Below are 24,241 nucleotides of genomic sequence, written 5' to 3'. Positions count from 1 at the left end.
GTAATTTATTTACAACAGGGTAATACCAGTAGAGACATTTTTACTTTTCATGCACTAAATTATATACTGTACTGTATTAACATAAAATATCGTTTCCACAACACAAATAAAGTTCATATTTCTAGCTCATCAGCTCTCTTGCTAAGTGAGACAGGTTGTGATTCCTAATAAATTATTGTTGCCTGTCTGCATCCTTTGGCAATGACCAATAGAACTGTACATTTTTCTCTAAGTATTATTTTAGAATAGAGTGTATTAAGGGCTAGGCCCCTTGTCAATAAATGTGACATATTAAAAAGGTAAGCTCTTATTACGGATGCAATGTTAGGTTAAAGGGGAGTCAGCAATATGACCATACAAACATTAATGCTGTAACTCTCCAGTTAAATAGCTCCACGTTCACAATGCCCAACAATGAGTGATTGAGTCTCTTTAAAATCACAAAAAACCCGGTCTGAAAACTCAACCCACCGCATTAAAGCAAACAGTCGACAAAGACTGGACTGCAACACAGTGTTGGTGGCTTCACGTGCCAAGATCACTAACCACTTTTTATCCAACTCTATGCACATACGGTATTTTTAAATATTACTTTAAGGTTTTAAAAACAGGATATGGTGATATCAATCCCGGAAGATGATCATCATAGCATCATTTTGCTTCTAAATCAGGGGTGACCAAACTATGGCCCAAGGGCAATTTCTGGCCTGCTGGCCTTTATTTTTTGTGTGTGTCTGGTGGCATAAACCAGTACTGTATTACCAATCATTTTTTACATTGGACACAATTATATTTATTACAAAAAGTAAGTGTATGTGGGCCATATGAAAAGTGTAGCTTTGAAAGAAAAGGAAGGGTGCGACACCCACAATTACGTCTACCAATACTAACAATAAATTGTTTTTATTATAAAGATGCGGAAACTATTTTAAGCTAAAATTATAACATTCCTCTTCATAACATTCAATAAAGTTATAGTGGTGCCTTGCGATACGAGTGACCCAAGGTTGTCGAGACGCAAGCCGTTTGGCCGATTTTTTTGCTTTGAATTTTGAACAAAAGTCGGCAGTAAAATCAACACAACTCACCGAACAACCAGCAGCAGTTTGACAGATAGTGAACAACTCTTTTTCAAACAAAGAACCTTCCAATTGTTGAATGACACTCCCAGCTTTTACCGTCAAACTAAACATCAAACAAAGACAGCGACAAGATGAGCAACAAATAAACACAGACAATACTAAAATAAATTCTATTAATGCATCTTACTGAGTTGTAACCATCTCATCAGTCTCCATATCTGAATGTCTGTATTACATTGTATCAGGAGACCAAGGCACACCCAAAGGGAGTCACACGACGACAGTGAAGAATTAGTCATGATTCACAGTTTAATTCTTCACAATTATTTAATCATTTTTTTATTATTTGTTTATATGTTTTATTTCGGATAAATATAGAGTGTTACTTTCTGTATTTAAAAACATGTTAGGTGTGGTTCTTTGGGATTCAGGAACGAATTAATGGCATCTCCTTTTATTTCAAATGGTAAAGATGTTTTGAGATACACGTGTTTTGAGTTACGAACCCGGTCACATAACATATTGTAACGTCAAGGCACCACTGTAATTTCATTTGAGGCAAATAATGTTGATGGCAATTCCTGTTTTAAGTCACAGTCTGTTACAGCAAAGATCCTCAACTAACTACTTTCATAATTGGCTTGGTAAAGGTTGCGCTTGTTTTTGTTGTTTAACATAGTTCAGCTTCTGCTCACTGCAGTGTTCTTGTGGGACACAGGACACCCCAAAATTCAGAAAAATCCTATACTTTTTGCTTTATCACGTTTACCAGAAAGCTGCAGTGTAGCAACTTTTTCAAAAATAAAATAAAAAATATATGTAATTGTTGGATGGGTTGGTTTTAGCGAGTTTAATGAATGGAATTAATAAAAGTTGGATGTCAGAGTGACCCTTGCGTCCTTCATTTCTTCTGACCCTTGGAGGAAAATGTTTGGACACCCCTGTTCAAAATCCTCAGTTATTTGTTGATCAAATACTGGGCTAAGGGTATAAAACACACACACTATTCTTCTGTGGGGTTCCTCCTCATTCGTCCTCTTCCCGGTCCAGTAACGACGACGCATCCAACAGACAACCTCTAAAATAACCAATCAAAGAGTGCCTGAGCTGAATTTGACTTTGTCTTGACAGGAAGTGGCCCTCGTCAGGGTAGATCTGTCCCAGGAAGTCACAAGTAAATATCTTCCTGGAACTCTTTGGTCATGTTGTGATTTCTGACACTTGTCATACCTGCATGGTATAGTTGGCTCCAATCCCAATCAAGTGCTTGATGAGCTCCGCGGAGTGCTGAAAGTGAACATTTGCTGAGGAGAAGAGCACAACTGTTTTCATCGACCATTGGATGACGGTTGAAAGCTCAGCAGACACATAACCGCACACATGTTGCGACACTCCTTGCAAAGGGAAGAGAAATGTGTGTGTATACCATCGGCCGTCCCATGGGCAAGAAACAGAGTTCCTCCCTGCAGGCCTTTCATGTCTGGAAGAACTTTGGACATCTGCACAGATGAAAACCAAACTATCAATTAAAAGTATAATATTAAGCTTTGTTGCAATTTCTGAAATTGATTTCATTATAAAAGATGATTTCATCCACTGGTGCTATCAAGACATGGTGCCTCCTGATACTTGTGCAGAGGAAATGCACCAAAAATGTTCATAGGACTCAAACCTTAAAGAGTCTGAAAGGAACGTGCAGCCACCTGATTAAAAGTCAAAGTGCAAAGTGATGAATCTCTCATATTTGGGGACTAGACTAGCAGCTATTTTTTATGGGATTTATTGCTCAGGGATGAAGGAAGCAAACTTCCAAATCGCACAGCTGGGATTCCATCAGAGCGTTTCAAGACCCCATTTTTACTATGGTTTGGCAGAAAGGGTTGACATTCCACTGAGTATTGCCCGTTCACCTTGTTGCCAGTCTTTAGACGTCAGTTTAAGAGCTACCCCCACCCCCTGCCCCACCACCCACCTTCCCCCTCCAGCCATCGCAGAATCAGAGCACTCTGGCCCATTTCAGCACAACCCACTTACAAGAAAATTATCTGTGACCTTCACCTGATGTGCCATTGTGTATTTAGGTATTCTCCTTATGCGTCTTTTCTGTCTTTTCTGTGACAGTGTACAAAGCAAGGTCCAAAAAGCCATTCTTGGATTAACTAGGTATAGAAGAACCTTGACCTGAAATCCTTTTGCAATGAACTACAATGGAAATTGGCTGCTAGAAGCATCTCACTTGATATCTGTTCTCCTCGGTTGAAGGCAATCCAAAGTATCTTTCTGAGAATGTTGAAGCTGGAAGCAATAAAGGAGAGAAGCAGTTTGTTCCATGTATTACATTCTTTACAGATGAAAGAGGATCAACACGAGAAGCACTCTGATCTATTGTACAATGACCCTGTAAATTAAGGATTTGACTCAGGCGTACTCACCGTACATGGTCCAATCCACAACAGGAGCCTGAGCGGCAGCGCACCGGATCATCCCCTCGGTCGACTTCAGCAGCATAAGAGACAGGTAACCGCCATAGTGCTGCGGGACAAATGTTCACATTGGCGCTACTTCCTGATTATTCTTCACATTAATATTTACCTGTACCTCAGACAACGCAGATGAAAGTGTTCTGTTGGGCTACTACTTCATCTATTCATCAAAGCCCAGTACTGTGAAAGAGTACTTGTGCTCTTCCCAAAATCACATTTATTTGGATCATTTCACCACTTCAAGATCCTCAAATTTAAATATCAGACAACGATCATCCAAGGGTGGTTTTATTAGTTAAGAAAAAAAAAACAAAGCTACCTGACCCCTTGCTGTATTATTAATGAATTGTCAATTTTTTTTTAGAAAACTCTGTTCATTTACACTGAACACATGTAAGCCTAATTACCTCCAGGCCTGTTCAACCAATAAATCACTTAAAAAAAAAAACTCTGATAAAATGAAGTATGCAAAGAGCTCAAAAAGCTGCAGCAAAATGCCATGATCCAAAGAAATTCAGGGTTGCCTGTTCAGGGTTGTGGGGCATCGCAGCCTATCCCAGGGCCAGCTAACTTTGAATAGTTTTCTTAAAAAATGAAATCGCAATTTAAAAAAAACTGCATGTCAAGTGCACTTCATATATATATATATATATATATATATATATATATATATATATATATATAAAATAAATATTATATTTGTCTCATAACCTTAAAGTGGTGACACTATGCAAAAATATAAGAAATTGAGAAGAGAGCCAATACTTTTTCACCGTTGTTAACCCCACAGAAGAAGGATGACAAAAGAAAGGTCGTCCACATCGAATGATCCATCTGAACCCGATTTAAGTTTTATTCAATGTGCATGGTTTGGCAGCGGTTTCTAGGCGTCGCCGATCAGTCTTTTTTTTTCACGATTCAAAATTTGCATCGTCCGTGCATAGGCGGCCAATCACGTTCAACTGCAATGCACGGTCTGTTTCGTGCTCGCATTACCTGTGTTTGCATGTTAAGCCACAAGTAGATGTTGCACTTCACCTATTGCCAATTCAGTCCACTGCACTTTTTTTTGTTGGGGTGGTGTTTTTTTTTAAATATTCATATCGTAAAATTTGTCATATTGGGGGATAGTGACTCAGTGCTATGATTGCAATATTTTGTGATAAATTAAATGTTTCCTAGCATTAAACATTAAAACTGTAATAAAAAGTCATGAAGCCACATTACAAGGATTTAAATGTACATATTGTACATGTTTATGAGAATACAAAGTGTTTAGAAGTACTAAGCTAAAGGTTCATAGAAGTGTGGGGAAGATTAATAAGAGTCTGGGAAAGTTCATAAAATAGGAAAATAATTTTTGAAGAAATAAAATCTGCGCTACTTCAGATTTCACCAAGTGCAGGCAGTTTCCGGATTGTTATACTGTGTGCTTTTAAAGAGTGCAATAATCGTGAGCGTGATTTTCCTTTTGAAGAAGCACCTTCAAAAAATATTTTTTGTGTTTTAGGGCTTTGCTGGAACATATTTAAGCCATTTTCATGTATTTGAAAGGGTGGGCATGATTTCAGTTACCAGTGCTTGTGCTTGTGTTATGAGCATGGCCACAGAAGTAATCAAAGAATAATGGACATCATTGTACAGTCAAGATGAAGAAACAATGTGTGTGTTCAGACCTCTCCGAAAACGCCGACCCGAGTTGGATCGATGAAGGGCAGTTTCACCATGTACCTGGAAGGAAAAACTCATCAGTCCATCATGATATCGTTTAATGATTTTAAAGCTGGGATAGGCCCCAGCACTCCCGTGACCCTTGTGTGGATAAGCAGCTTGGAAAATGGATGGAAACCAGAATGCATCCATCCCCTGTTATTCTGCTTGAGAACAAACGACTTCCCATTAGCATCAATAGGCACAAAAAAATCTTGGAATTGTATTATTGTTGTCTTTTTCAGAGCCTATTCTATCCATTTTAATGTTTTATTTTCTTGAATATGTACATACGCCAAAGCTGCTATCTGATCCTCAACATCCACTTGCCCAATGTTCTGATGGAGGTCCTGCAACATCCTATGATGTGAAAGCTACTGTGAGTTGCACATCCAAGAGAACATTACATGGACACCTTGAAACCTGAAAAAAAAACAAATCCATGTACCTTTGACCTCGGAATCCAGAACCCCGACCGTCAAGCCGAGCCACAATCACCTGCCCTGACCCCACTAGGACCCAGTCCCAGTCCAACTGAAACTCCTCTGTGACTGCCTGATCACCAGGAGAGGTGGCACTATTGGGACAAAGCAATTTTAGCACATGAGGACAAAAGATAACAAATATCATGATCAGTAAAAAATAATTGGACTTAATTAGAAAAAAAATGTTTCTTGAATCCCTTAATGACATTCTAGAATTACTGGTATAGGGAAACCTCTGCCCAAGATATTAGTGAGCATTGCAACTAAAAGAAAATTACAGTCAGCGCTCATGATGATTCTGTGCTCAAATAGCTAACGTATTTCCGTTGTTGTAAAGAATTTGAATGTAAAATATTCAGATGGCTGAACGGCTGCGATGGCAATTATCCAGCTCTATAATGAGACATTCCTGTTATTTTGTGTCAACTTGTGAAATGGTCAGCCTGCAGCCATTGTGGCGCACCTGCGTGTGAAGGTTGCAGTGTGAGTGCAAACAATACTCACACAATGAGCAGAAGGCCATAGAGGAAGGACTCAGAGAAGTCAAGAGGAAGGATGAGCTTCAGAGGCAGCTCTGTATGTGAGAGAGCAGAGGCATGGAACGCTCTCTCACATCATCATCATAGTGTGTGATTAACACTTGCATGCACATCTCATTCCTACCAACGTTGCCGTGATGGATGGTGTGGATTTGGGTCTGAACTGTTCTTTTGGTGGACAGCATTGACCACGTAGGGTGGTTATTTTCCAGGATGAAATAGGCTGCTGGAAGATGATAAATTGATGATAAAAAAAAAAAACACCAATAAAAAATCTACAGAGGAAAAGCTTATCCCCTCAAAAGTAGAATAAATGCTGACTTGTTGGATTTGCCTCTCTGTTTAAGGCTTCATCGGTGGAGTTTGCATTTTATTTATTTTTCTAAGAAATCGTCATCATTTGCTGAGCACTTCTGGCTAGCTCCAGTCACCAGCAAACATCAGCAGTCTCGTGCAGGGTTGTTTAGCTTGGGCTTCAGGAGATTTGATAACTATAGGCACCTCCGCAAAATAGATTTTCCAAAAACTGGTCAAAACTAACAAGAAGCGGAACAAAGGGACCTCAGGCAGGTTAGACGATTCAGAAGCCAAGTGGAATTAGAATCACTGTACCGCCAGTCAATGTTAACAATTGTATTTATTACATCAATAATTCAGGAAATAATCCATTCATTCATTCTCGGCGCCACCTTTCCTCACTAGGGTTGCAGGTGTGCTGGTGCCTATCCAGGCCATCCTAAACTGGTCACCAGCGCCCACATTAACAAACAATCATTCATACTCATGTTCACGTCTGTACAGTCAGCTTCGAGTCTTCAATGAACCTACCATGCATATTTTTGAAAAGTATAAGGAAACCAGAGAAAACCCATACAAGCATGGGCAGAATATGTGAAGTCTACAAAGGAAAGCCATATTCAAACCCAGATCCTCAGAGCTGTGACCCAGATGTGTTAACCAGTCCTTCCCCATGTCACCGGAGTACAACTTGTATTTTTTATGATGATAATTTTAAGTGATTATCTTTGCTTCATCCAAATAAGACAACAGCTTTTATTCAGACAACAATGCTAAGCCTTTTTGCTGATATTCTGCTGATGTAACTGTAACCGAATCACCATCGATTTATGTTTGTGAATTTTCTGCACTGTCAATTAGAAATCATGTACTGTTTTTGAATTAAGGCAATGCATTTTTTTTTCCAATCAGATTAATCGATTTTTCAAAACACTTACATTCCACCTCATCCAAACTCAGAAGCAGTACTGATGGAACTCCTGGACCTAAGAGTGTCACAGGAGGAGAAATGCAGACAAGGTAAAAGTGTTTTTGTTATCTAGACAGGAATTCCTTGATCAACATGGTCTCTCTATGAGAAGAGGCCACCGTCAAGATCACAGTGAGAGTTTTGCCTTTGCAGTGCAGGATGGCGTGTTGCGCGTCAGGGCTGATGTTAGCATTGAAGAACTTGCATGTTTCTCGCAGTCCACAGGTGAGGCATTGTCGTGGAAATACACCAAAGGTGGACAAACTGAAAAAGAACACATGTGTACGCTGGAAGTTGGACAAACCACAGGCCACAGAGTTGGGGAATGCAGTGAGTCTATAGGCACCTGTATAAATGTCTCTCTTGTGCAGAAACTTCTGTGCTCAGGAAGTATCTACAGTATATTAAAAATATTAGATCATTTACACCTTAACGATCAGGGGTCTCCAAACTTTTTCTTCTAAGGGCCGCTTACAGAGAGAAGGGGGGAAACAAATTGAAGGATCTTTTTTTTTTCCTCATCAGATGGTTATGAATGGAAACATTACGTTAAAAAATAATAATTCCTCTAAAGATGAGTATGTAAAATATAAATACACTGAGTCATCAGACCACAAGACACTTTTACACTTTGCGTATAAACTCTAACCCAGATGAACAGGGCTCAGAAAAACCAGCAGCATTTGAGTATTCATGGCCAATGCAGTACTCCGTGGAGCATCTTGCCACATGATTGGTGGAAATCAAGGAAGCAAGAAATGAGAATGAATTTCTACTTCTCTTCTCCTCCTTTGCCACCCCGTTTAGAAGTTCAACACTATAGTGCAATTTTGGCAAAGACGTGAACTGTTGCAGTTATTAATTTTAGCATGGACCATGGGTTGCTAAATCCTATGGTGAGGCGCAAATGTTGTTTGGACCCCCCTGTTAGAGATAAACATTTTGGAGCAAGGACAAAGACAGAGGAAACCTACATGACCTGCTTGTTTTCATTGTAAGACACAATTTGGGTCACCTCCCAGACGCCAGACGTTATGTGCTCAATCTTATCCTCGTTGCCCCCCTGCTAAGAAACAACATAATTTACATTATTCTTTTTTTATTATTTTTTGTTGGAAATTATGCATCTTGGTGTCACCTTTTTGGTAAACATGGCGATGTGGTGGAAGCCACCCTGGTCACCTTGTCTCTCAGGAACAGCAAGAAAAAACCTACTTGTGTCCTGAGAAAACAGAGGCTCCTGGGTCTGCAGGGGTAAAAAAAAAAAAAAAAAAAAAAAAAAACTTTTTTGATGCCTTGAAAGGAACATAATGTCAGCAGTGACAATGGCGTCTCGGCAAACTTACCTGCCTGGAGATCCATGAATCTGAAGACTCCTCAAGCCTCTAAAATTAAATAAAGAGAGTGACGGGGTCTCTGAATTATAGAATGATTTACAGGAAATAAGTGCCCAGGTCTTTCTAAGGGTATGGTTTTCAAAATCTAGACTCAAGTAGAGGCTGATGTGAAGCAAGCATTCCTGTGAAATGTGAGTGGAATGAGAAGCACGCACCACAAAGCAGACTCCAACAGCAGCATCGCACACTGTCAGCACTGACGCATTCTGGGCCCGAGTCATCCAGCGCACAGCGAGGTGCGTGTTACTGATCCACCTCACCATGGTGATGTAGAAATCCCTGCAGAAGACGAGCCCAGAGTGCAATGAGACTGAGGATTTAGTGTTTTGTGGGTGGATTATTTGTTTTACCTTAGCCCGAGCTGATTGGGAGGCTGCAGCTCCACAGTGTGCGTTATCCCGACAAGATTGACCACAGACAACTTGACCACAGGGTTTATTTGGCCGGCCTGAATTTGCATTTGGAAAAATAATGTAGAGATCAGTGGTCCTCTGACTTTTTTTTTTTAAACTATGTAGTACCTAAAAAAAATTCAAATAAATCCATCACGATAAGCATTAAAATACAATACCGTCATCTGGTGTTGATGAAAAACTTTATTTTATTCGTAAAATGTGCATTTAATATTTTTGTAAGTCATTGTAACATAATGTAAAGTTCGAAAATCAAACATTGTGCTTGAATAGAAGATGTAATTAATAATAGTTCAGTTACAATCTACGATAACAATGTTTAGAAAGAGTTCTAAAATATTAAAAGCAAATGTGTATTGTAATTAGGAGTTGGGCAGTGATTATTTTGCATACCACTAGAGGGAGCCCATGTAGTACCACACATTAAGAATCACTACTGTGGATCTTTGAGACATTTTTGGAGTGTCCTTTCCTTGAGTTATTTGTTTTTATTCAGAGAAACACAAATAAAGACAAACTAATTGTCCCCCCAGGTCTCTATTATTAATTGTGTGCTTTGCTCTCACCATCGGATACGGATATTGCAGTCCGCGAGGGTAGGTGCTGCCAGTGAACTGGGGTAAAGCCATGTTGGGCACCAGTGTGTCGTTGATGGTGAGGAAAGCCAGTTTCTCTCCATCAGGAGACCACCAGTGGGCCAGGTGGGAGTGCAGAATCTCTTCTGATGACCAAATTAGAATCCCCAAAGGGGACAGGTCATCAGTATCTTGGTGCCAAGGAACTATAGTAGTTTAAGAGCTACATTTAAACAAAAGTAGTGCTTTGCCACCATCTTGTGGCAGCTCAAGGGGCGAGGAATTGTGTTAAAATGACTAGAAGATCTTAATTTACAGTAGAGAAAAGTAGTACTTTGCCACTGTTTTGATGCATCTATAGACAATGTTAAAACATTTTAAACGGGCATCAATTACACATCAATTTTCACATCCGGTTTCTTTCCCTAAAACATTTGTCATATTGGGGCGTTTCAGGCCTGCGGGCCCTATATTTGATATCTGATCGAATCAAAATTCCAAGTAGTTTGATTATCAGGGTTAAATACACTGTATCATTAGAACATATTAATTTACTATACTTATCAATACTTCCTCGTGGATCCGAGGAGGAATGTCCAGATATGTGCATGAAAGACTATCTTTTTGGGTCATGGCTGCTCGGATCATTGATCATATAGAAGTTAACGATGACTCACACCTTCATACAGCCAGTCAGCAAGCCCGTTAAAGATAACGCCCTCCATGCCAGAAGAGGTGATCCTCAGAGAATTGCTCCTCACGTCCAACTGGTAGTAGATGTTGTTCTCAAAAATATAAATCTGAAGATGAAGAGGAGGCACAGTATCATTCAACATTACAGGGGGCGAAAATTACATTCATTTGGAAATTCATGATTCTACATGAAAATATTTTGAAACGATCTTGGGAATGCTCCGGGAAAAGAAATGTGCCGAGAAAGGAAGGAAAAAAATGAAATGCTTTGTCAGAAATATGTGAGTTATCAACCAGTGGGTTCTGAAAAACATACGTTGGCATGTTAAAATATCATGTCTGTAATTATGAGCTGTTCCCCTAAAAAAGTGTTATATTTGATGAGTGAATTCAAATTAAAAATAAAATAAAACAGGGCTGCAATGATTATTCCATTATTTTGATCAATTTGATGACAAAAAAAGTCAGGTCAAAATCTCAATCTTGAACATTTGGAGATGGTCGGTCAATGTACAGACCCAGCTGTTACGTTTTGGAACAAACATTAAGAAAATGAATCTAAACTACACACTCATATAGTGTACTAGTGTAGTAGTTGCACAGCCACACCACCAGCCAAGGACCCACCGTGGAAATTGGATAACGGTTAGGGGCAATGAACAGTCAGCTGCTGCACTGAGTTTACAACAGCAAAGTCCACATGCTCATTTGCTGATTCCCGCGTCACTCACTTAGCCAGACCCCGCCTTTTAAAGCCACATATATTCAAAGTCACAGATCATACAGCGTAAAATGTGAAGATGGTAACCCCCAAAGGACAAAAATAATACCTCCTTCTGACATGCATAGAGTAGACCCCCACGGCATACACTCGCAGTTTGACACCTCATGATACACCTACCCAGTGATTCATTTTTTTCCCATTTGTTTTAACTTTTGTCCATACTTTTTCACATTTTCCCCAGCTTATTTTTACTTTTTGTTGTTTTATTGATTTTATCTTTTACCTTTTTGGGGCAGAAAATGCTTATTAGACAGGTCAACCCTGCTTATTTTTCGATTTATATATATTCAATCACAGTTACGCTTTCTTAGTCACATGACATCACATATTGTACTAAGAAAGTGTAACTGGATTGGCTGGGTGTTCGGTTCTGACCGAAAGTAACCCAGCACAGACGGTGAATTTTAGACGGCGAATTGTAGCCAGTTGAATTGTTAACAATGAAAAGTTACACTGAAATACTATTGAAAATGCAATCACTTTACATTTCAAATTCAAATCCTGGTGGCACATATTTACTTCCATACTTACTTAAATAATCAATGGATAGGATATCATATTTGATTCTGAAAATATTAAATTGCCCCATTGTAAAAATCAAACATTTTCATCACAATTTGAAGATGTTATGGGATTATTAAGTACTGGTACTTGGTATCGGCAAGTGCTCAGATGCAAGTACTTGTACTGGTGCTCTCTCTCTCTCAGAAAAAGTGGTACTGGTGCATCCCTACCAGTTGCTGTCCTTGTTTTCCCCACGCCGCATACTGCAGCACAGCATTGGGAACCTCTGGAGGGTTCAGCTCCCAAACCTCCCTGAAACCACACCAAAATGAAGCAACACACTTGCCAAAATGCATGATGAATGATTAGCTGGAACCGCAATTACATGCAACCTACCGGGTGTAGAGGTTGTAAACGATGTAAGAAGCCTGGTAGGAATATCTGTACGTCTGTTAAGAGAGGAAAATCCATCATACAAAGCAAACACAGACTTGGACCTGCTGGTTGTAGACACATGAAGGTGACCCACATTTTGCAGGACATCATTAGACGTGCATTTTACTATCAGACCACTAAAGAGTTAGAAGAAAAGAAAACCTTAGCCTTGGGGACTAAAAATAAACACAAGGACACACAAAAACAAAGAGTTTAACTGTGAAATGTAGAGAAAAAAAACTATAAATAAACAAAACACAAACACAGATAATCAGCGCACATTTGCTGAGTGCAGGTGGTGTAATATTTTCATAGCTGGTGTGGTGTGGGTTGTGTGTAGAAAATTATTTAAAAAAAAAAAAACATGCATACTCCAACAGACTCCTGCTTTGAATCAAGTCTATTACAACCTTGTGGAGAAGCACATAGTGAGAACTTCTGACAACAAAGCGGAATACAAATGAAGACACCTTGAGAGATCAAAATGCCAACCTGTTTGACGTCATAAGCAAAAAGTGCGTATTGAAGGTCTGCTGAGAGTGAGTACTTTGCCACCTTGAACGCTGCCTAATGAGTGAAACAAAGCAGTTACCAAATGCAAGAGACCTGTTCACATTTATTTGAGGTAGATTTAAAAAGAACACAAAAAGAAACACAACTTACAAACGTTGCGTTGCTCAATAGGACTTGAGTCTCGTTGAGAGTGAAATCAAATTTCACAACATGATTATATCGGTTCCTGTAGACTACTTCAGAATCTGAGAAGGACAACAAGAAAACAATATTGTGTAATATCTGGACATCATGTGTACTTTTTTTGTCTCCAATACACGTGGGTGTTATGGCATAATGTATTTTACAGCACATGAAATGTTTCATTAAACCTTGCAATATTTTATACATTATGCCGAGAACTTTTGTTCCGCCACTTTTCAATTCCTAGATTAAAGAGGGGCTTTCGCCACCAAAACTCCTGCAAATGAGACAGGCCACTGAATGGTTCCTATGGCAACAATGATCAAGTGGCATCTGTGATGCCGCTGACAACACAAAAAGAGCTCAAAGGGCATCTTTGAGCGTGTTGCCTTGTTTATTCTCAGCATGCGATTTTTTTTTTGCCATTTTTGAAGGCCATGCTTATCCCCATCTCCCACACTTCATCAGTTTAAATTTCTAGGTGAATGGAGAATGCACTAACAAGTCGTCACACTCCGTTTGTTTCAAAATGTTAATTATTAGAAAAGACTTTTATTAGAAAAGGAGTCTCCAAGCTGCTAAATCTGTTTTAAACTAATACGCAGTGGACGTTCATTGCAGTTTTTCTTCTGAATTGAAGAATATCCTGGTGAGTTAGCGTTCCAGATGATCTTGCATGTAGCAAGTAGCTCAAAAGCAAATTACCAGTAGTTGAATTGCCATATTTCCTTGTAATATGCTGAGACATAAACAGCGGCATATGTTAGAGTGTCCGTCCATCCATCCATCCATCCATTTTGTTAGCCATTTATCCTCACAAGGATCACAGAAGTGCTGGAGTCTATCCCAGCTGTCTATGAGCAAGAGGCAGGGTACACCCTGAACTGGTTGCCAGCCAATCGTAGGGCAAATGAAGACAAACAGCCCCACTCGCAATCACACTTAGCGTCAATTTAGAGTGTCCAATTCATGTTGCATGTTTTTTGGTGGGGGATGTGGGAGGAAGTCAGAGTGCCCGGAGAAAACCCACACAGGGACAGGGAGAACATGCAAACTCCACACAGGCGGGGCCGGGATTGAACCCCGGTCCCCAGAACTGTGAGGCCAATGGTTTACAGTTGTTCCACCGTGCCGCCTGTTTGGGTATGTTCGGGAAATGTGATTTTAAGTCATTGTCAAGCTGTCAAAAAATCAAACATAAATACTTTCGTTCAAGTAAAAGTGTTGGTAGGTGTATGCTTTTATATTTGTTGTGTCAAAGATTCAAATTGGATTTTCTTTCAAATCTTTAAATATATATCCATATGTGTTTGATACCATTTTGTAGCCTCCTAATATCAGTACCCTTTTTAAAAAAGATTCTCTGACGGCAGTTGATATAGACCTCCAGCCACCATTATCAACAGGTTATCAAGAAATATGTGGGTAATGTCTGGATATAACAGACACCAGTGTAAATCAGAGCAATCACAGTTAGGGTTTTCAGCGTTTACTCATGCCAACATTGGCCATTTCCATCCCTCTATTAACAGTATAAAAGGTGATATGTAGCTCAAGAAAAGTTTATTTTTCCTACATGGAAACAGGGTCTTGACTCTGAAAGAGGATAAATCTCTATATATGCAACTTTGCCACTAGTGTTTATTCCAAATTTTGAGATACCGCTGAAGAGACTCAAAACTATTCTAATACAGAAGGATTGAATCTGAAAAGTCGATGTGAGGGCGTTGATCTTTAAGGGTGAGCCTGATTGAGTTTCCAGATTCCCTTTCAATTGTTTTAACCTGTCAAATTAGGGACTCGTTGTATAGTGTTGCTAGTACACTTCTGAAATACTGTTGAGGTATCCTTGAGCAAGTCCATGCAACACTCCAGATGGTGATCATTTTTATATCACTCCGCACATGCTGGATGAATCACATACAGCCAAATGTAAAGTTAATTGAGATTCCGGCTTGACTCATTCTGTTTGTTTTTTTTTCCTGCGTGTGTCAGTCGATACTGTACAATAATGTGTGTTCCAGATCAGCTAAATATGCCCTTGAGTCTTTCAGTGACTGTACATCCATATTTCAGCCTCTAACCTGAGGCTCAATTGAGATTCAAACAAAATCAAAGTGATGTTTTTGATGTCGTTTATTTCTAAGCCACCAATTTGCCGTCCATTTTCCACACCACTTGTCTTAATTATGGTTACGGGTGAGCTGGAGCATATCTAACTGGCTTTAAGTCAGAGGCTCGGTACACCAGGGACTGCTCACCAGCTAATCACAGGGAACACAACCATCCACTGAGGTACAAGGGGCTCTGTGCAGTGTGAAATGAGATTTGCTCAAATATTTTGCTATGATTAGTGATGCCGAGATTTTCCACCTTGTTGGTATTCAACCTTTAATTAGCTTGTACAGGCTTCAAGGATGATGAAAAACAGCTGCATCTTCTATTTTAATTCAACTTTCATTCTATTCTTCATGTTGAGGGCATTGCATTCTTTCAATTAGTGCAGTGGATTTCAATGCACACGTGATTCTGCGTGATGTAAATATACAGATGCGTAGTGATGCTAGTTAAGGACTGGGACCATGTGAGGCCTCATTAGAAACAAGGTACAGGATTTACTAGTCTACAGAGCCATATTCAATAGCTTGACTGAATGAAATGTAACGTACAAATATTTTAGACAATACATTGTTTGGAACAAATGACTTGAACGCCGTCAACCTGTCCTTAAGCTGTGCACTCGCATCGAGGAGAGATTAGTGAATTCCAGAATGAGATGCCTGCAATCTCTCTTGTGTGAAGTAAGAGCAGCAAATATGACAAATGTGCTTAATTATAACAATCACCTGCAGAGACCAACGACAAAGCAAAGCTTTCATCATTGGACACTTGTACATTTCAACATTAATATCACTGCTTCTCAGTACTGTGTGCCACCAAAATACGAATAACACTAAGAATGATTTGAAATTTTTGAACACAAAAAATAATCAAAAAAATTAGAATAAAAGTATATCTATCGGACCAATCAAACTCCTTATTGGCATGCCATCCACCCATTTTCTCAGCCACTTATACTCATAAGGTCGCGGGAGTGCTGGTGCCTATCCCAGCTGTCAATGGGCAGGAGCCGGGGTACACCCTGAACTGGTTGTCAGCCAATCGCAGGGCACATAGAGACAAACAGCCCCACTCACAATCACACCTAGGGGCAATTTAGAGTGTCCAATTCATGTTGCATGTTTTTGGGATGCAGGAGGAAGCTGGAGTGTTCGGATAAAACCCACGCAGGCACAGAGAGAACATGCAAACTCCACAGAGGCGGGGCCGGGATTGAACCCGGGTCCTCAGAACTGTGAGGCCAATGCTTTTCAGCTGCTCCTGTGAGCTGAGTAGCATAATAAATGCATAATCTTTGAACTGGTTTCAGGGTGTGTGCCTAATCTTGTGGCCAAAAAGGCTAGCGTTCTTCAGCTAAGATATCAAAAGGGCTCACCTCACCCACACCCTTTTTTTTTATCTTTCATGTCTCTCTGCAGACACAATTCATCTTTCTTTTGCACATATTTTTGTCTCTTGATGTGGGGTGATGGCATTTTTATCCCATGAAAAACTGATTACACATCATAATTTGCAGCAGTTGGAGGAAATGCATGTGGCTTTTAGAATTGTCTTCTACTTTGCACTCATGTGCTACAAGCATCGAGGATTAATGGGGAAAATGTAGCTATAAATGCAAAACTAGCTCATTATAATGGCATCCAAATTTGCCTCATTAGTAGACACAATTTTTTTGATGGCACTTTACATGTAGAATATTCTGGAGTGCTCACCACTTATCCATGTGGCTTCTGGGTCGTGCACAGTTAACTCTGAAGTGTAGAGATCGTCTACAGTCAGTGCAGACTTGCTGCTGCCTGGGAGATCAGCTAAAGAAAAAAAGAGAGAAAATGAACCAACATGGAAATTTCACATTTGAGGGAAATTTCAAAGTTAAAAATTTTCTGTGGGGAATGAATAGGAATTTACAGGAATTGCTGACAATAACCAGGAATTGTTAAATTGTAAATTAGCTTATAGTAGAGAACAAAGTTCAATGTAACCCTGACAAAATAACTAGCTTTAACGCAAATACAATGGTACATGGTACTCAAGTTTTTGTTAAAGTTATCAGCTATTGCTTGTTTGTTTGTTTTGTTTTGTTTTTGTTTTTATTTTACATTGGGTTATGTGCCAATATGTACCAGAAAATTACAGTTTGAGTGACGTTCCCATTGGTTTCCACTCGAGTGAATTGAAAAGAAAATGAGAGATTAAAGTGGTGCAACGCCCTTGAATGTGGGCAAAGAGAGCCATATATTTTCCATGAATGTCTACTTATGAGAAAACAAATTGTTTATATTTAAGATTGAATATGAAAGCTTTGCATTAAATTACCCACAATTCCAAGCTAATTCTTTTTAATTTCCAGAAAGTTTCCAATATGGATTAAGGTGAACCCCCACTTATCCTTGATACGGCATTTGAAAATTCACCTGCAACATTTGTTTTCTTTTTTTTTAAACCTACCCTTTGCTATTTGCTGACACTCGCCTATTTCCTGTTTTTGGGCTCAGGCCAAAGCAATAAAAGTGCAAATAAAACATTGGTCACATCATGGCACCAAGACAAGATGTTGAAATGAGTTAAGGTGTTTATGATGAAATTGTGATTTGCTGTTAGTTTGTGGCATCTAGAGGCAATTCTAAACATTTCAGGGGAGCTTTATAAAATGTTTACTTTTCATGGCAAGGCTTTAACAAGTCCGTTTCAGATTATCTTCCACTGTGATTCATGATGTTCCTCAGCATGGTGCATGTTGATCTCACCTGGTGTGAGGATGACCACAGACATGGTGATGAGCGAGCAGACTGCCACAATCACCAGCAGAGAGATGGCGATGCCCTTCCAGTTCCTCTGCGGGGTGCTGACGTCCACAAACTCCTGCAGACATGGACGGACAGACAGACAGACACCATTTTTGATTATTTTTGAGTGAGAGAACCGTTGCCACATTTTATGGAGTTAATGGGGAAAAAATTAGAATTTAAGGTTTGTTATAGGAAACTTAAGCATAGTTGTGAAAAATGTAAGAGCATAATCCGGACTAAAAAGATTTAATCCAGGTAAATTTGATTATGAAGAGCCATTGCTTGAAAGGGCTTAGCAAAATTGCAAAGCCAAGCCTGAGACATTTGAAGGAAGATGGGTTTTTTTTCCATGTTGAATGGGACTATTTTAGTGGAAAAGTAGCAATTTAACATTTAATAGGACTTTGTTGCCATTTTTGGGGTGCATTTTTGTAACTCTTTGAGGGGAGTGAGTAAAATTTATCTCAATATTCATGTTTTTGTTCTTGACTTGGACTATTTTATTATTTCAAGATTCAATGAGCCTTCAAACCCCAGATCTGCATGTTTTCAGTGTGGAACCTCTCCAAAGTGTGCATTTCTGTGGACTGTTTCAGGATTGCTCTATAACACCATTACTAATGTCCGATTAAAATACACACATTTGTGGCATGTACGGTTTCATGATTGCCTCCATAACTATAATTTTCAAGACATACTGGTGAATCCAAAATCCATTTCAGTGGACTCGGGTCAAATTTACCCTGGTACAGGCTCATTGTAGATAATCTTTATACCACCTATTTGTTTGTTTTAGGTCACTTAAGGAAAAGTAATCAAATTACTGAGTGAAAGAATGATACTTAGGGTATATTTATTGCTGTTAAATGTCTAAATGAGCCAAATCTGATTATAACTGCATCTAAGACCTAACCATAGCTATAAATCACAGGCATAGATGTGTCCTTCGGTATCACACAAACCGCCAACGAGGTGGTAAGTAGAGCATTTAATTAATGGGGCAGACTCAGACAGCAGTGTGTTCCTTGCACACCACTGAGCCGTGGACTGCTCTCTGACTATAAGTTCAAGCTCTACGATGTGATTCTCAGCGTGCGCGCAGTGCGAAAGTCCTCCGAGACGTACTTCGCTACTCACACTCACTTAAGAAGACTGCAAAGCGAGGGGTGACTTCGGGTGTGTGAAAGATAGCCATTCGGTTAGAAAAAGTATAACAAGACCCGATTTAAGATATGCAACCAGCCATTTTTCTGTGTGCTTGTCCTCATTAGGGTCGGGGGTGATTTGGAGCCTATCCTGTCTGACCGGGTGAGTGGTGGAGTACACCCTGATTTGGCCCACAGTCATTTAAAAGGAACATGGAGACAAACAAGCATTCACACTCCTATTCGCAACTACGGATGATTTAGAGCAGCGGTCCTCAATGTACCACCAAGGAAAAAACAAAAGAAACAAGACTCAGCTCTCAAAGCACGACCTTCACCACAAGCATTGATATACATTGGTGCTGTAGAATGTGTTAAAAACCCTCAACATGGTGTTGGGAGGGGTCCGTCCCAGAATAGCAATTGCTGATGGGGTTACCCACCCTAACCCGTTTGGACAACACCCCCCCCCCACACACACACACACACACCAGATGGATGCCTGCAACCATGCTCGCCTGCACCCCCCCCCCCACCTCTGTTTCAGCTACAATCCATAATTGAATTAAACATGAAAATTAGGTGTGATGCTTACTGACTGAGCAAATATGAGAAATGTGAGAAAATCTGTGGTCCTCTGTGCACTGGAGCTCACTCACAACCACTGGGCAGTTTTTAATTATAAAGGTTCACAAAGAAGCCATATTATTTGTCCTCTTGGCACCCCTAAAAAGTCACGTTACAGTCTCTGCAACATGCCGAGAGCTGTCATCCGTGTGGTCCATATGTTGCCTGCATGGCCACACAACCCCAAAGCTCATCTTCCACAGATCACTCGAGGCAATACAAATAAGTTTACATTATTTAGCCTACTTGCGCAGTTGATAATGCACATACTGTGCATGGGTCACTGTCCCAACTTATGTATTGAAGAGAATAATAATGATGCTTTTGTGCATCCATCTCCTCATCTTCATGATTTAATCTCCATTTATGTAACACGTCATACAAAAGAGATTAAATGCTTTCAATTGTCGCACCTGCTCGCTCACATTCACCAACAGGAGGCAATCATCCAGATGGGAGCTCAGAAAGGTACATCCCAACTCAACCCGGGAGAAGTGGATCTGCACTCATGTTTAACATCACACAGATCCATTGTCACTTGTAGCCTGTCAGCTCGTAGCCAGATACATTCTGTACATTAATTGTCTCATCAAGGAGGGCGCACAGTACAAGCCCTCGGATCCCTGCTGTAAGTTGATGAGAGTATTTGTGTACCTCATCTTGCTGATCCTCCTTTGGTTTCTTCTTGCTCGGATCCTTGGAAGCTGTCATCGCACCGAGTCTTCCACAGACCGAATTCTGCACCGAATCTTCTCGATAATAACGGCCAAACCTGCCTGTAAATCGATTTTACGGTTGCATAAAGTTACCTGATACGCTGGGAAGCAACACTTCCGGAATTAGCCACCAAAATAAAGGTTTAGAGTGAACTATTCCATTCTTAATGTACAGATTCCATGAGGTTTGAAGGAAACATGTCACTCCAAAAACCGCAACTGATTTCTAAATATCCAGGTCAGTTTTTTTAGTTTTTTTTTTCCAATCAATTCTTAATGCTTTTAAATCTCCTTTCATGTTTGTTCTTTTACACGGTTCTTGAAATGTATATTTCTATGATCAATTAAAAGAACGTTTTTAAAAATGTGATTATCTTGTTCAGTTTTATCTTTGATTAATTGTGTTGAGTTGGTGTCTAATATATTATACAATATTATAATAAATGTGGAGATTTCAACTGTGTACCCTTCCAGCCAAAATAAGACATATTTAGCTTCTTATTTGTACAGTGTGTGCCTGGACCTTGAGTCTATAAAAATAAAGAAATAAAACTACTTCTCTTGATATGTACATGTTCATTTTCTTATTCATGAAAACTATTAATGTTGAATGAGCTTAATTTTCAGTTTTTTTCTGTTTTGAGTGTATTATTGCTACACCAGCTGTGATTTTGTCACGTTTTTGGTTTGTAGGACGGACTATCACATCATGTGATAATTCAAGGCGAATGAATCAGTTGGCATAGGCGACAATTCACCTGCGCTCTAATGAGCATAAATGGATGGATTTTATTAATGATTCCAAACTAATGAACTCAGTAGGGGTGCCACAGGAGATTGTCCTCGTTCACCTAATTATTTCCGTGAAATATTATTTCATTATCCACCCATCCATTTTGTAAGCCGCTTCTCCTCACAAGGGTCGCGGAAGTGCTGGAGCCGATCCCAGCTGTCAACGGGCTCCTTACAGTACAGCATAGCATTACATTGATTTGGCGCTGTCCAGGTGCTGAAAGGATACTGCTTCGAGGACTGGATTTGTAACAAAACAGAAAAAGATGAGTCTCTGATATGAAAACTAGTGTGAAATATGACTTCTGAAGACCTCACTTAGGGAAAAATACCACAAGGCAGCCAGAGCCCAGTGATTACCTCAATCATATTAAAATGCAGGCCTAATTTCATACAGTCCTTTAACCTAGGTGCACTTAAATGATAATAGTGCCCTCTGCGTGTTCATTTAATCATTTTCCTCATTAGCGCAGTCACCCATTTCAAGAACAGACTACCAATGCTGGTATCATGGTACACTGAAAATGTACTTTTCTCTTTCCTAGCCCTAGCCTTTGCAGCTATAAGCGACTGGATGCCGAATGGCAGGTGTTACAAATGCCTCAGGACACACAGACACATCTGCAAATGACCTTGCACATGCGCGCACACACACTGTCACAAAGCCTAAAAATAACCTAAGAAGGAAACTAGCATATAGAATGATGAATGTTATTCGTGTAGTGCATGCTCGTCTTTTCAAAACTGAAATTGTTGTTAACCTGTTTGAGATGATGTGTGGAGCTTTACTTACATCCAGCACTGGGAAAAAATAATAAAAGGAAAAAAAACACAGCGCCTTTTGTGGAATTGAGCAGTTTTCCTTTTCTCTTGATAAATGCTCAAAATAAAAACCTTTGTACTGTATTTGGAATTTGGAAGTGTGTGTCTACCATGTAATGATGCCTGAATGGCAGGTTTTTGTGATGTAAAAATGTGATGACGGTATAAGAGCCATCATTTGAAAACTTTTTTCCACCATTTATGTGACCTACAACCTGCAACTGTTTTTTAATCTTTTCAGCAGGGGGAAGTGAAAAATAAACAACTTAGATAATGTGGATTCACAAGTGTGCACAGCCAAATAATCAATCACATGCAAACTCATTTTAAATGGGAGTGAGCACACAACTGCAAACATTTAAAGTGCTCTGACTGTTATTTTGAACTGTTCATAATGACAGTGAAGAAAATAAGTATTTGAACACCCTGCTATATTGCAAGTTCTCCCACTTGGAAATCATGGAGGGGTCTGACATTTTCATCGTATGTACATGTCGTGTCATTTTTTATTGGTTTATTTGTGTGATACAGCTGCAAATAAGTATTTGAACACCTGAGAAAACCAATGTTAATATTTGGTACAGTAGCCTATGTTTGCAAATTCAGAAGCCAAACTTTTCCTCTAGTTGTTCACCAGGTTTGCACACACTGCAGGAAGGATTTTGGCCCACTCCTCCACACAGATCTTTTCTAGATCAGACAGATTTCTGGGCTGTCACTGAGAAACATGGAGTTTCAGCATCCTTCAAAGAGTTCCTATTGGGTTTAGGTCTGGAGACTTGTTAGGCCATGTCAGAACCTTGATATGCTTCTTGTGCAGCCACTCCTTGGCTTTCCTGGCTGTGTACTTCGGGGCATTGTCATGTTGAAAGACCCAGCCACGACCCATCTTCAATGCTCTGACTGAGGGAAAGAGGTTGTTCCCCAAAATTTTGCAATATATGGTCGCCGTCATCCCCATCCAAAACTAAGGAGTGGCTCCATAAGAAGCATATCAAGGATCTGACGTGGCCTAGCCAGTCTCCAGACCTAAACCCAAAAGAAAATCTTTGGAGGGACCTGAAACACCGTGTTTCTCAGTGACAGCCCAGAAACCTGCTTGATCTAGAAAAGATCTGTGTGGAGGAGTGGGCCAAAATCCCTCCTGCAGTGAGTGTAAACCTGGTGAACAACTACAGGAAACGTTTGGCCTCTGAATTTGCAAACAAAGGCTACTGTACCAAATATTAACATTGGTTTTCTCAGGTGTTCAAATACTTATTTGCAGCTGTATCACACAAATAAATCGTTTTAAAAATCATACATTATGATTTCCAGATTTTCCTTTTTAGATTATCTCTCTCATAGTGAACATGCACCTACGATGAAAATTTGAGACCCATCTATGATTTCTTAGTGGGAGAACCTGCAATATAGCAAGGTGTTTAAATACTTATTTTCTTCACTGTACCTCCATTATGACCAAAGCCCCCATTGCATACAGCTGGAAAGAAAGAAAAAAAAGCCGCAAAGCATGATACTGCCACTACCGTACTTAATCTCTGGTACTGTATATGTGTTTTATTGATGATAAGCAGTGTTGTGTTTGTGACAAAATTAGCTTTTGGAATTATGTCCAAAAGATTCAACCTTGGGTTAATTAGAACATAACACTTTTTTTCGTTTGAGCGGTGTTGTTATAGTCTAATGAAAAGGTATGCTTAGCACAAACTGATGCTGTTAACTAGAAAATGAACAGCATAGCTAGATTGAAGCATGGTGGTGGGAGCTACCGGTATACTTCCTGGCCAAGGGTGGCTAATTGTTGGTTGCATGCTCCTTCACCGTTCGTTTTCAATCCAGTGCATGTCAGTCTCATGGGGTATACTGTATGCAAGTGGAAGGCTGAGCAAAAGCCCAGTTGGGCCTTATACCAGATCCTGTTGTGATTAACAGCTGAACTAGAGCATCAAGAGGAGAAGAAGGGGGAGCGAGAGAGGAAGAAGGAGAAAAATGGCCACAGAGCAAAGTCTCAGAATACGGTAGCAGGAGCCCTTAGCGGTGATGGACAAGGAGTAGAAATACATGAGGGCACAGGAAAGTGAAGTAATGCATGTGGATATTCATGAGGAGTAATATAGCATTTTTTTTATATGTTAGTAACCTGAATACAGTATACTGTAACCA

At 39.8% G+C, this 24,241-nt stretch overlaps 1 protein-coding gene across 2 annotated transcripts; it reads right to left on the bottom strand.

The window, feature by feature from the left end:
- Window positions 1-34: 34 nt before the first annotated feature.
- On the bottom strand, window positions 35-20,548 carry LOC133506031 (inactive dipeptidyl peptidase 10-like). 2 transcript variants are annotated; one of them, XM_061829744.1, is made up of 27 exons: window positions 20,400-20,548; window positions 17,932-18,046; window positions 16,897-16,992; window positions 13,031-13,125; window positions 12,860-12,934; window positions 12,329-12,381; window positions 12,163-12,244; window positions 10,631-10,751; window positions 9,943-10,097; window positions 9,314-9,411; window positions 9,119-9,242; window positions 8,913-8,951; window positions 8,705-8,812; window positions 8,541-8,632; window positions 7,913-7,960; window positions 7,712-7,830; window positions 7,535-7,582; window positions 6,424-6,525; window positions 6,265-6,334; window positions 5,724-5,852; window positions 5,570-5,635; window positions 5,242-5,296; window positions 3,515-3,614; window positions 3,319-3,377; window positions 2,509-2,581; window positions 2,313-2,386; window positions 35-2,237 (listed from the first exon to the last, which is right to left on the bottom strand). In XM_061829744.1, the coding sequence occupies exons 1-27, from the start codon at window positions 20,454-20,456 to the stop codon at window positions 2,109-2,111; spliced, it is 2,382 nt and encodes a 793-aa protein (XP_061685728.1). In that variant the 5' UTR covers window positions 20,457-20,548; the 3' UTR covers window positions 35-2,108. The 2 variants fall into 2 exon arrangements, with proteins under 2 accessions (XP_061685728.1, XP_061685737.1); XM_061829753.1 differs by having other exon boundaries at window positions 8,541-8,629.
- Window positions 20,549-24,241: the final 3,693 nt, after the last annotated feature.

This window comes from Syngnathoides biaculeatus, chromosome 2, assembly GCF_019802595.1.
Source record: "Syngnathoides biaculeatus isolate LvHL_M chromosome 2, ASM1980259v1, whole genome shotgun sequence".
Lineage (NCBI taxonomy): Eukaryota > Metazoa > Chordata > Actinopteri > Syngnathiformes > Syngnathidae > Syngnathoides > Syngnathoides biaculeatus.
Note: the sequence above shows the minus strand (reverse complement) of the source record. Positions and strands in the feature narration are given on the sequence as shown.

Coding starts and splice junctions, on each gene's coding strand:
- LOC133506031 (XM_061829744.1), bottom strand. CDS start 20,456: ATGACAGCTTCCAAGGATCCGAGCAAGAAGAAACCAAAGGAGGATCAG. Junction 12,935..13,030: donor TATTGAGCAACGCAACGTTT/GTAAGTTGTGTT, acceptor TTCACTCATTAG/GCAGCGTTCAAGGTGGCAAA. Junction 12,382..12,859: donor TTGCTTATGACGTCAAACAG/GTTGGCATTTTG, acceptor CTCTCTTAACAG/ACGTACAGATATTCCTACCA.